At 41.3% G+C, this 12,582-nt stretch overlaps 1 protein-coding gene across 1 annotated transcript in view; it reads right to left on the reverse strand.

Annotated features, from left to right (window-relative positions):
• Positions 1–12,582, reverse strand: part of IQGAP1 (IQ motif containing GTPase activating protein 1) — a 78,428-nt gene that overhangs the window by 39,087 nt on the left and 26,759 nt on the right. Inside the window, exons 3-10 of the mRNA XM_072871645.1 lie at positions 11,258–11,414; positions 10,812–10,889; positions 9,033–9,109; positions 6,027–6,094; positions 4,855–4,968; positions 4,262–4,440; positions 3,474–3,564; positions 2,814–2,977 (exon numbers count right to left, since the gene is read on the reverse strand). Of these exons, the coding sequence (XP_072727746.1) occupies positions 2,814–2,977; positions 3,474–3,564; positions 4,262–4,440; positions 4,855–4,968; positions 6,027–6,094; positions 9,033–9,109; positions 10,812–10,889; positions 11,258–11,414 (928 nt within the window). The remainder of the gene's footprint in view (positions 1–2,813; positions 2,978–3,473; positions 3,565–4,261; positions 4,441–4,854; positions 4,969–6,026; positions 6,095–9,032; positions 9,110–10,811; positions 10,890–11,257; positions 11,415–12,582) is intronic.

Here is a 12,582-nt window from a genome sequence, read left to right on the forward strand (position 1 = left end):
ACCCCACCCTACATGCTCCAACACCATCTCTATATTCCTCCTGAGTCACCTGACCCTGCTTCCATCCACCTCCTGTATGCTTCCTTTTTCTGCTTGAGCTTTGTGGGAAGTTCTTTGGTTCATCCATGAAGGCCTCCTGCCACTTTTGCTTGACTTTCTGCTCACTAGGACAGGCCCTTCTCAAGCTTGGAGGAGGTGATTCGTGAAAAGTCAGCGAGCTCTCCTGGAGCTCTCTTCCAGGACCGCAGTCCACGGGATTCTTCCAAACAGATCTGCGAACAGGTCTTTAGGCTCTCTTGAAGGCCAGGGCTGTGATCCCACTTTTTACCTAGTTCCCTCCTCTCAGGATCCTCGACTCTGTCATCACACCATCTCATAGTCACTGCACCCAAGGCTGCCCCTGACCTTCCCATCTCCAACCACTTCTTCCTTGTCTGTATTGGGGTCCAACAAAGGACCTTCCCTCATCAACTCCTCAGTTACATATGCCAAGAAGTTATCACCGGTACACTCCAGAAATGTCCCGATTGCTAGCACCCTGCTGCGTTGCCCTTACAGCAGATCAGGCAGTTTGAGTCCCCCAGGAGGACCGAGGCCTGTGAACAAAAGGCATCTTCCACCTGTCTGAAGAAGGCCTCATCTACTACTTCTGCCCGATCAGGCAGTCTGCAGCAGATACCCACCACAATGTTGTACACATTGGTCTGCCTGCTAACCCATAAGCTCTCAACTGGTTCATCATACGTCTCAAGGCAGAGCACCACACATTCCAGCTGCTCTCTCACACAAAGGACTACTTCCCCTCATCGCCACCCTGGCCTGTCCTTCCTAACAGGCCTGTATCCAATCCACGGCAGCACTCCAGTTCTGGTAGCTGTCCCACCACATCTCTGGGATCCCAGTGGTATCACAGCTCTGACACCGCACCTCTAATGCCTCCTGTTCATTCCCCACGCCGCATGCATTAGCATACAGGCACTTCAGAGAGGCACCCGGTCACGTTGACTTCCCAGGAAAAGGGTGAGAGATTCCCTTACGACACTGCCCTCGTCGCTTCTGGACAGATGCTAGAGGTAGGTCCCCTTCAGCCCTGTCTTGTTGATTTCGGGGTGTCTCTCACCCACATCGCTCTACACCCTTTGCCAACCCAGCCAACCACTTCCTCACTTGGAGACATCATCACCCTGCCCTGTTGATTCCTATGAAAGATTAGGCCAGATACCTCCGACAATTTGGGAACAAACGTGGTATGGGGTTTGATCACCACCTTCATTCTGTAGCAAACTGCGTAAGAAAGGTCAGCCCAGAAGCTTGACGTTTGCTGACTTAACAGAAAACTAAAAGGGCAGTTTTGTGAGCAAAGCGGTGTGAACAGCATTCTGAGGCTCACTTCAGGTTTGTCAGCACTGAGAACGCACTCTGATTTGTTCTCATGCCTTTAACTGCTGTCACTAAATATGCTGAATGATACAATACTCAGCTAAGCAGTGGCTTACAACAGTGAACTACATATGATTACTTGGTGTCTGACACTGAGTGTTTGTTTCCCACCTGTCCGCTCTGGCAATTTAAGACTTATACTATCAATGAGGTCTGCTCCAGTACCTGATGATTTAACAGCAGTAAGATTTAAAAGCCTTGTGATAATGCATAGCTACCCTCTCCAAAAATAAATTCAAACCTGACATTTATTCAGGACCTCAATTTAAACTGCCAGGCCTTACTATAGATTCAGCTCTCTGACTGCTTGTCATATACTACTCCTACTCCAAACTGTGGTTCAAAGGACCTAAGAACAAATATGTTTCTTCAGCCTCTTACGGTAATTATGCGGTCTGAACTTTTCTAGGTCTTTCTACACTCCCTACAGTGCAAAAGCCACCTCATTTCCTCCTCCTCAACAGGTCTTCCAGCAGGCACTGTTGGGTCATGTTATTGCATTTTCTACCTATGACATACAAGCACCTATGCATCTACCACAGTGCCCAAGATCTAGTTTGTTGTAACTGTATAACTGACTTGTCTGCATTTTTCCTGGATCCAAATGCAGGCAATATCTTACTTGTCTACCTTGCTGCAGCTTTAAAAAAAAAAAAAAATCATTCATTAAAGAGATGCAATAGTAATAACAATCTTTGTATCAGCATATTTTCCCCTATTAACATACATGACATTGTGATAATTGAGACAATGTTGGTTTTAGAAACTATTCTGTGCATTTTATAAGCAGCACACATAAGCAGCCTGCACATAAAATCCACTGAAGAGTTGGCTTGAAATGAGAAACTAAGGTTAACCTTAGTTATACGATCATAGAATCATTTAGGTTGGAAAAGACCCTTAAGATCGACTCCAACCGTAAACCTAACACTGCCAAGTCTGCCACTAAACGCCATGTCTATAAATGGTGTACGGTGGGATTCTCCACAGTGAAAGTAGTATATGCTTATGTGATAGGTATTTATAAAACACAAATATCCACGTTGTTTGGGCACTGACAATAGTAAAATGAGAGCAAAGATGCACCTATAACATAACTGTTCCGTACACACACACACGAGTTAGTATTTTAAGGTTTGGTCAAAGTATTTCAATTATATATACATACACACAAGCATTATACTGGCCTTTCATATGCAGAGATGTAAACTAAATTATAAATATGCTTATTGTATGCTTCTGTCTCTTAACTTTTTCAAACCAACACTAAACTGTAATGCAAGTATATAGCAAGTGATTAGTACACAGCGGTATGGTGAAAGGGGAGCGCAGAGGAAAACCTCATGAATCAGGGTAATGAGACTTTTCCGTACCTCCTGTTTCTGTTGCCTATCACTCAAAAACTGCTTGAAATACCAGTCACAGTTTTCTCGTAGCAACCCTCGGAGTCCCAGGGCTGGTGTTGCCAAAGCTTCATACAGTGCTAATGGGTCTCCTCGTTCCAAAGCTAGGTCAATCTTCGATATGGCTGCATGTGCTAGCAAGAGTAAAGCAGAGTTTTGAGAGAAACATTAAATGAGGAAGTCCCATGGTCTATATAACCTACTGCTCAGAAAGAAATACTCTTAGATCTGATGGATAGCAAGTTAGGTGTGTAATCCGAATGGAAGACTTCCAAAGTCAATTGCAAAGTAGTACTTGAAAAGGGGGCTGAAGGTTGGAAATAGCATGCATTACTCAAGATGAAGAACTGGGGAGGGCCAGCAACATGGACAACCCATTTCCTAAAGGAAGGGCAACAGAAGTCAAAATGAATTCAGCTTACAACCATGTACTAATAATGAGCAAAAAAACCCACACACAAACAACCCCAAAAAACCCACAAAAAAACCCCCAACCCACCACCAAAAAACCCTACAAAAACAGGGGAGCTGCCTTCCACTTTTGTTAGAATTACAGAACGTGAGGAGGAGCACAGCTGTTGTTTTTAAGTACTCTTTTAATTAAGACTATTACTTTAGCATGATACCTACTGTTCACTTTATTGATGTTTCCCTGAATCTCAGCTTGAGTCAGAAGTTCTTCATACACATCTCTCTCTCTCTCTGAATTTTCTGAGGCAATCTGAAGATGAAATAAAAACTAATCAGTGTTTCTACAGTTTCCTTTTCCCTCATAGATCTTTTCATTGAAAAGGTCAGGGAGAGTAACTGTGTATCTATATAGAGCTGTGACAGGTCATAGATAGGCTACCTCTACGCATGCAAAAAGAAGTCCTATACACATAAAATAAGTATACTCACACACTGATACAGACAGCCTAGAAACACACTCTGATACAAACAGCCTAGAAACACCTTATTTCAACATAATGGCTCTATATGAACACACAGTAGAGCTCCAGAACGTAGAAAGCAGTACACATAGCTAGGCATTTGATGTACAGCATTCCAAAACAACATTGAGCCCTTCTGAGAGCATCAGTCAGTTTTGATCATCATTTCATTGTTAGGAAAATGTATCTATATTGTGTGAAAATAGAGGGGTAGCATTCCCAACACATAAAGGCTGATATGAATTCTGTATCTATGCGGCCCGTATTTCAGACAGCTAAACAGAGCAACACAGCTAACTGCTGCCTGTCTTCTACAATAGGAAGCAGGTTACTGGGGAACATATTAGATTACCACCAGGAGTAAATCCACCTAACACTGTAACATACAGGACTGTAACACACGTTCTGTGAATTCTGCACAGTTTACACTGCAATACAAAATTGCAATGCATGCAAACAGATGGTTTTAAAGAAGAATTGATCTACCCTATTTTTAGCATTCTCCATCTTGTCTTGCTTTGCTCTGTAGAGTATGTCTTGGTAAGTGGATTCCAGTTGATCATCAAGATTTATTAGCATGGCATTAGGGTTCTTCATTGCCATAAGAGTGTCAGCTGGAACCTGATGGTCGATCGCTTCATTAATGGCAATGACAGCAGCATGTACTGAAAAAACAAGTCACAGTCTGCCAGTTAGTCCCAAACACAACAGCTCTGTTAAAAACTGAGAAAAAATTTAACTGCAAACAGCAGAACAATTATCTGGAAATTAACTGGAAAGCAAAAGAATTATCAAAGTACCTCTCATTCCATCATGGCTTTGTGTTCTTGACAAAAAATGGCAGCCTACTTCCTAGTACAATACTCTAGCTAGTCAAACCATCATGTTCCAGAAAGGAGGAAAAAAAAAAAAAGAGACAAGGGAAAGAAGAAAACCCTCTTCCCAGTCTTCAAAAAGGCTTATCAGAAAGACCGTACTGTCTTACCACAGGGGGCATTAAAACCAACACTTTAAAAAAAAAAAAATCTAATCTGTTGATTTGAATAATCACATAAAACGAAACTCCCATTTTTCCTTACATGCTGCTTCATCCACAGAAAGTTCATTTGCAAGAATTCCTCCAATCTTGCTGAAGGCAGGCATCTGAATACCATACTTTTCCAGTTCAAGCCTCATATTACTGATTTCCTCCTCTGAAACATACATAAAAACAGTGTTATGCAGGCTTAAACACATTAGGAATCAGTGCTGCTATACCAACTGCTGCTACAAAAAAAATTATGATAACTACAATAAATTACAATCACTGTTTAAATAATACTTTGACTATAACTCAGTAAGAGAAACAAAATCAATTAAAACTGACAGACATTTTGCTCACTTTCCTAAAATCTACGTTTCTCCCAGAAACTCATATGGGAATATTCTGTAGTCTTTCTCACTAGAAAACAATGCGCAACTCTCATGAGGAGCTGAAAACAGACTCCATCGTTCTGAGGTGCCTCAACTACGGCTGCCAACAGGTCAGGAAAATGCACAGGCAGTATTTTGGCATTCTTTTTTCCCCACAGAGAGACTATGGTGAGAAAAGTGAATGGAGGATACTGAGACAGGCTGTTGCTAAATACCACACAACTGAAAAAGAGTTGATAGTTTAGCATTTCATAGCTACAATCAACAACTGTTTTGCAGGAAAAGAAAGTTTATACACCTTTTAAATCAGATGCGCACCCTCAGGCAGGAACGTCACTAATGCAAAACATAGAATTTGACACTTTTGCAAAAATCAAGGAACTGAAACCTTGAGGAGGCATGTGGACATGAGACTTTGTGCTGGAATCTCCCGCAGCAGATCAGCTAGCAAACTCTTCTTCAGCTGATGGCACCTCTACTTTGAACTGTCAAGGGAGGTCAGAACCATTTACCAAGTTCCAAACTGAAACCTCTCCCAAGGGGATGGAGGCAAGGTTTAAGCATCCTACAACAGTGGCAAAAAAGTTAAGGGGCTGCTATTTGCGAAAGTAACAGTGAGCGAACCAATAGCTATTAACAGCCTGGCTCAGAAGCACACAAATCAAACCTTTTTCTTAAATTACTAGAACTCCTCACAGTCATTAATTTTAAATTTAAGTTGCATTTAGGATATCAACAGTAACAATCCTTTAATTGATCTATACAATGTCTAGCAGAGTATGAAATAAAGGCAGCACATATATCAGCACTTTTAGCACTTTTTTTTTTTTTTTTTTACCTGTGAAGTCCACCTTCCCATATAAATCCTGAATCTGGGGGGCAAGACCCAGTTTGAACAGGTACAGGCTAGGAAAGAAAATAAGCAAATAATTAGAACTAGTAATTTTTCCTTGTGGTTCTGACAATGACAGATAATTTTAGGAGATATAGATTCAAGGAGTCACTCAGGTAAGCCAATGTAACAGCTCATGATCACCAAGAGGGTGAGCTGACTCCTCTCTTCCCCCTCAGCTGCACATAACTGGTCCACCCCTCTGAAGTCTTCACAGAATTACAGAATGGCTGAGGCTAGAAGGGCGCTCTCAAGTTTGTCTTGTTCAAGCTCCCTCCTCAAACAAGGTCAAGCAGGACCAGGTTCCCCAGGATCATGTCCAGATGGCTTTGGAATATCTCCACGGGTAGAGACACCGCAACCTCCCTGGGCAACTTGTGCCACTCCTCGGTCACCCTCACAGAAAATAAAGTGCTTCCCGATGTTCAGACGGACACTCCTGTGGTTCGGTTTGTGCCAATTGCCTCTTGTCCTGTCATGGGGCACCACAGAAAAGAGCCCGACTTCATCGTCTTTGCACCCTCCCTTCAGATAGCTGCACACATTGCTGAGATTCCCCCCGAGCCTTCTCTTCTCTAGGCTGAGCAGTCCCAGCTCTCTCAGCCTTTCCTCATAGGAGAGATGCTCTAGTCCATTAATCATTTTAGTGACCCTTCCTTCAACTCTCTCCAGTACGCCTGTGTGTCTCTTGTGCTGGGGAGCCCAGAACTGGACACAGTACTGCAGGTGTGGCCTCACCGGTGCTGAGTAGAAGGGAAAGTATTCACTAAGCCGATTTGGCTTACTGAAATGCTGCTAATGTATTCACCTGGAGCCTGACGAGAAACGGAACTGCTGCTAAGGAGGGACAAATCCATACATCTAAGGACAAATGGGACCGGGGAAAGAGAAGCAACTCTTTTTGCCAGTCATGCCAGCTCAGCACATGGAAATGTACCCTCTATTAAAATATCTTATTATACAGGAACATTAAAAATAAACTATTGATAAGGAAAATATCCATTCCTCCAGTAAACTCAGTTTTAATGTGATTGGAAAATAGAGGGTAAGCAATTCCACCTTTTCACATGACCTCAACGTGTCAAATCTAAATCTCCAATCTTTAGAAATCTAAGCAGATTTTTTTTTTTTAACAAAACAAAAACCACAAACACCAGGCAGAAACATTTCTGACCTATGGACTGTCAACAAAACTGCATCCTAGATCTTTATTTCTTAGCTGGAATATACTTCAGCACTAAGCCTGAAAAAAAGAACAAGTTTTTCTAAAAACATCCTTTTCCATATTTATATTTACATGTCAGAATTACTCTTCTTTCCTTGATAAGTAAAATTATTTAAATGATAAAATCTTGAGGAGGCTGCCTTTGCAGAGAAATTGGCTACGGAACATTTCAGCCAAAAATGTTAACAACTGAAAAGAATTAAGTCGTATGGAAAAGGTATTATTAGATGAAAGGTTGTAACTTCTACAGCCTTAACTACTGGGACTGTTTGCATCTATTAATTTTGCTCCCTGAATTAATTTTCTTTTCCTAATATATGATCTAGAAAGAGTACAGCAATAGCAAACTTAATTTTCTTGGGAAGCTTGGTAATTGTCCGCAATTCGGACTACTGGGGGGAGGGCGGGGGGGGAGAACAGCCAGGATATAACAAAGAACATGTAACAAGAATATATGCCAGCCAACTCCTGGCATAAAGTAGCTACACTAGCTATCACAAAGCTGCCAGCGAGGGAGGAACTTTGCCATAAGCTAAACAAAAAGGAGCGTTGGCCTTGATAGTGGCAGCGTACCCCACCACAGGTCTACTCCTCACTGCTCTATAAACTCCAAATGACTTATTCTACAGAGATAACTCATTTTAGATCTAAAGTTGGGATCAAGCTCACTTCTATAAATAATAATTTCATCTACAGCAATCTGAAATATCAGATAACATTCAGATAAATGCAATCCATCTCTATGGATTTCACACTGGCAACACATCAGAGAACAGAACAAGCCATTCTTGAGAACTGAAACTGAGCAAGCAACAGATGAAGATGTAAATGCATACAATACAGCATTCAATCACCTCATAAATTCTACAAAAGGAATCCTTTTTAAATAAAAATCTCAACATGTTCCAAAAGCCACACTTGCATTCAAACCAGCTAGTGGGGGAGGGGGGGGGGGAGATAGACACAAAAAAACCCCAACTCCAACCACCCCAAAACAAACAAACAAACAAACAAAAACAAACAAAAAACCCCGAGCTCCCAAACAACAAACAAAAAACAGGAAAAAAACCCAACACAAACCACAAAAATCAAAACCAAAACAAAATACCCCAAACACACACCACCATCACCCTCCCAACCTCAAAAACGCATGCAATGCGCCATGCTGTCAAATTGAAGAGCAAAGCATCAACAAATTAATCCTCCCAGTTTTCTCAAGAACTGGGATTATCCTACTCAGTCTATGTGAGATTTTAAAATTTAAGAGTCCTTTTAACAACAGTTCCTGCTTGATCACTTACTGTGGTCATCAAGATACACATACTGCAGTACAATGCTGTGACCACACTGGCTTTCATTCAGTGATCTGACTGATCCCTAGATAAACTAATATTTTCCTTTCTCACAAACACCTTTAAGGGTTCCAGGCTTTCCTTTTAAGCCCCAAAATATTTAGCTGTGCCTCAGACAGCAGAGAGGGAGGGTGAGAACCAGGATGGGAAGGCAGCAATCACAACATACTTGACTGGTTCTTTTTCCTTCATCATCTGATTTGGCCACTGCCCAAGCAAAATACTGGCTTAATGGATCTTTGCTATGACCTGGTAAGATTGTTCTGCTAGAAAATTCATCCTCATCCAGCCTTCAGTTCAGCTCTCTCCCCTCCCGTCTTTCAGCTTTGCAGAAAGATTTCAGAAGCAATTCGATTTCTGCCTAGCGTGCCTTACCTGAGTGCATGAATACAATAGATACAGCGTGGCATGTTCTTGCGATCATAGATATCTGTAGTTTCTGGGTAGAATATCTAAAGATAAAACAAAGTTAGCAGTCTGAATTATACTCACTCTATATACCCAAATCACATAACTGTGATAAGCAATTCTTCTGCAGTAAACTAATGAAACAGCCCACAGAACAAAACTCTTTGAGCTTCTCTGCCCTGGCCCAACATTTCTCCCACTTGAAGCACCAATCCTTCCTTTTGTTTCCACCACCCAAACCAGGTCTCCCCTTTTCCTGCCCACATTCTACACACATGGATGAGTACACCCTTTCTTTTGTGTTCCCACCAAGATACTGGAGCACGAGGTATTAGTGAGGACTTTGGTGAAAGCCAAGAGATGAAAAAAACACAACAGAAGAGAGAAAAGAGGAATTTTTTTTTGGACTAATTGGGGTTGAGAAGCAAGAGAAGAGACAGTGACAAAGGGAAACTGTGACCAGCACTGAGGTGCTCTGCATACTACATTTTCAGTCAGCTGGACCCAAAAGCTTTCAGACAGTCTCAAATGCAAAGCTCTTCAAAGTTTAACACAAGGTGCTAATACTGGAAGCGTCAATTCATTCAGAAGTGCTGACAAGGTACGTTACTTTCTAGTTATTGGAAGGGTCCTTGCTGTTGCCTATGAGCACGATATAGCATTGCTCTTTCTCTAAAGGCAAGAGCAACTGAAGAACGCTCACAATTCCACAGCATCAGTTCCCTGGCTCTTCTGCATGGGAAAATACTTAAAGCACCAGTATCTCTTTCTCAATGTACTGGACCCCAGCCCAGTTTCTTTAACATCTCCTCACACATTTATTTCCCCCCAAAACCCACTTACATCTGAAAATCTTGCCTCATACCTGGCATTTAACTTCTCTCTGTCTAGTTCCCTCCTCATTTATTTTCACCTAACAACCTTAACAGCATATTTCAGTATTTCCTAATCCCAAATTTGTTCCTGTGAGAACATCATAAATCCCAGCAAGGCTCAACTAGTAAATCTCAACAAGTTATTTGAAAAACTTTTCCAAAAATGAAGTGTTCAATTTTCAAGCACGTAGGCAAACAAAACATACATCAGATTAAACTACGCAATGCTGGCTTTGGTGAGACTAAGCATAACATGGCTCACAAAAAAAAAAACTCACGTAAAAAAAAAGTGTACTTACTATCTATGTACGCAACTTGACTATCAGCACAACACTACCACAGTTCCATATATTTTCAGGCAAGAGTGTTTATTAGCTCAGAAGAGTTCATCTGGCCATTCCCCTAGTGATGCCAATAATTTATATTTGATTAAGCTACACCAGGAACATTTCAACTTTATGTGAAAATTTTGTAGGGAAATCTGAAGAAATGGACAACACAGTATTTTCTGTTGCGCTACTTCTTTTAGCATAGATTTCTAAAAAAAGTTCCACAATCAAACTGTAGCTGAGATATTGCTCAAAAGAATGCATGGCAAGAACAACATAATGCAGAGGTTACGCAAGATTAGTGATATTAAGGATATGGTACAGAAGGAGGAATTATTTTGCTCCTAAACATTCTCACACACGTAGCAGAATGAAATCTTTCAGCAAGTTTTAGGAAAGAATTTCTATAGGGATGCAAATCTGGAAAATGAAGAATTAACTACATGAAGTCTGCTGATTTTTGTACAACAGCAAATGCTTCCACAGAATGTAAAGCTTTTCTGAGATTATTTACTTATCTGCACATACAACATAGAAATTACCTTGGGGAGACCAATCTCAGCCATGGCATTCAGCCACTGGATTACATTATCTGTGTGCCGGAAGTGAAGACCAGTTGCCTGAAATAAAAATAGGCAGGAACAAGGGGGAGGGCAGTAAGAAACAAAATATCACAGCTGCCAAGAACAGCAGGGAGTTTCATTAAGACAGTGAAAACAGTACTCTTACAGAAAAGAAGTCAGAAGTCTTCTATATATGATTATATTGATTGTTTATGACAAGTTCTTTCACAGGAGTGCAAGCTCAGATATAAAGCTAAGAGTCCACCCCCCCGCACTTAAGCAATGTTCTAGAGTGAAGGTGGAGTTTCTCAGGTAATACTAATTATAAACTAACTTTCTGCTCATTTGCTCGCAGTACCTCCGTGTACACATTTTCCTATTTTAGATGTCTACCTAAAGCAGTATCTATGGCCAACAGCTCTCACCTTATATCTAGTCTGCTCCCTATCATAGATTTTCTTCACAGAAACCACTTTAGGGGAGAAGAAGTTTCCGAGTTTGGCCAGGTAGACTCCATTTCTCAATCCTTCTTCCAGCTCTGTTGTGGGAGGCAACTCCTCATTCAGACAGGCCTCCATCCATCTGGAAGTGCAAGAACAACACAGTTGGTCACATGAGTCTATTTCCAATTTGTGAACACAACCCCATGCTAATCAAGTTTCATGCTGCTACTGCTGTGATACTCGAGCATACTATTTACTTAGCATTACGGGTTGAAAGCGTGTTTAACACTACCACACAATCTGTGTCATTAAAATGCTACTCAGTAACACTTCAGGCAAAATATTAAGAAGTAGGAAGTCCAGTAGCCAGAGTTTCACAAGTAATTAAGATACCATCTCACCATCATATTTCTCCTTCAGCCCATGATTTAGCTGGTACTGGTCTAGACACAGCAGCCAACCTGTCCTTTCAACTAACTTAAATCTTCCTCTTGAGTACAGGCTTACCTCACAAGCATTTCTTTACTCTCATTAAGTATCCACTAGTTATTTCATGACTTTGTACCACTTATTCAAGCTCTTTTAGCTGATGTCACAGAGAGGCCCTACAATGTTGTCATCGAGTCTACCTTCCTGACCTATCTATTTTCTCTACATTACATTTCAATGTACAGGGGAAAAAAACTGGAACAGGCATTCCTCTCCTCATAACAACTGATTTTCCCTTACGTTGTTTCCTTCCACCTCATTTCACGGTGTCACGGATCCTCATGACAAAAACAAAGATTACAACAGCAAATAATTTGAAAAGCCACTGTTCTCAAAACAGAGGTACACCTTGATATTTCTTCTGTACAGAGCTACCAGAGGCTGTATATTGCAAGCTCAGCTACGCAGCTTCTTCCAAAGATGACACGCTCCCTGGCTGTTCTGTTCTCCGAAAAAAGGAGTTGCACAGCCACGGGCCACTTTCCAAAGTGTTTTCCTTAGATGATGCGTCACTTGCAGCTAAACTCTAAAGCTCTTACAGGATGGATGAGCCTTGGATCAATAAAGATCACAGAAAAGTGGCTTTCAAGACAATGGCCCAGAATAGCAGTAGCTCATACTATAAGACAGAGCTGACAGTGTAACAAACAAGGTTAATAATTTGGCTCACGGGGATGATGAGTCCACATTACTGGGACTGATCTTAAAGACAGGCAAGCAGAGGATCCTGCTTGAATCCAATGAACAGAATTTTAATATTCTAAATACTGTTTCAGTTGCATACATAACTGTAAACTACTTTGCTCCATATTAATCCA

Source organism: Ciconia boyciana, chromosome 8 (genome assembly GCF_034638445.1).
Source record: "Ciconia boyciana chromosome 8, ASM3463844v1, whole genome shotgun sequence".
In the NCBI taxonomy this organism is placed as follows: Eukaryota; Metazoa; Chordata; class Aves; order Ciconiiformes; family Ciconiidae; genus Ciconia; species Ciconia boyciana.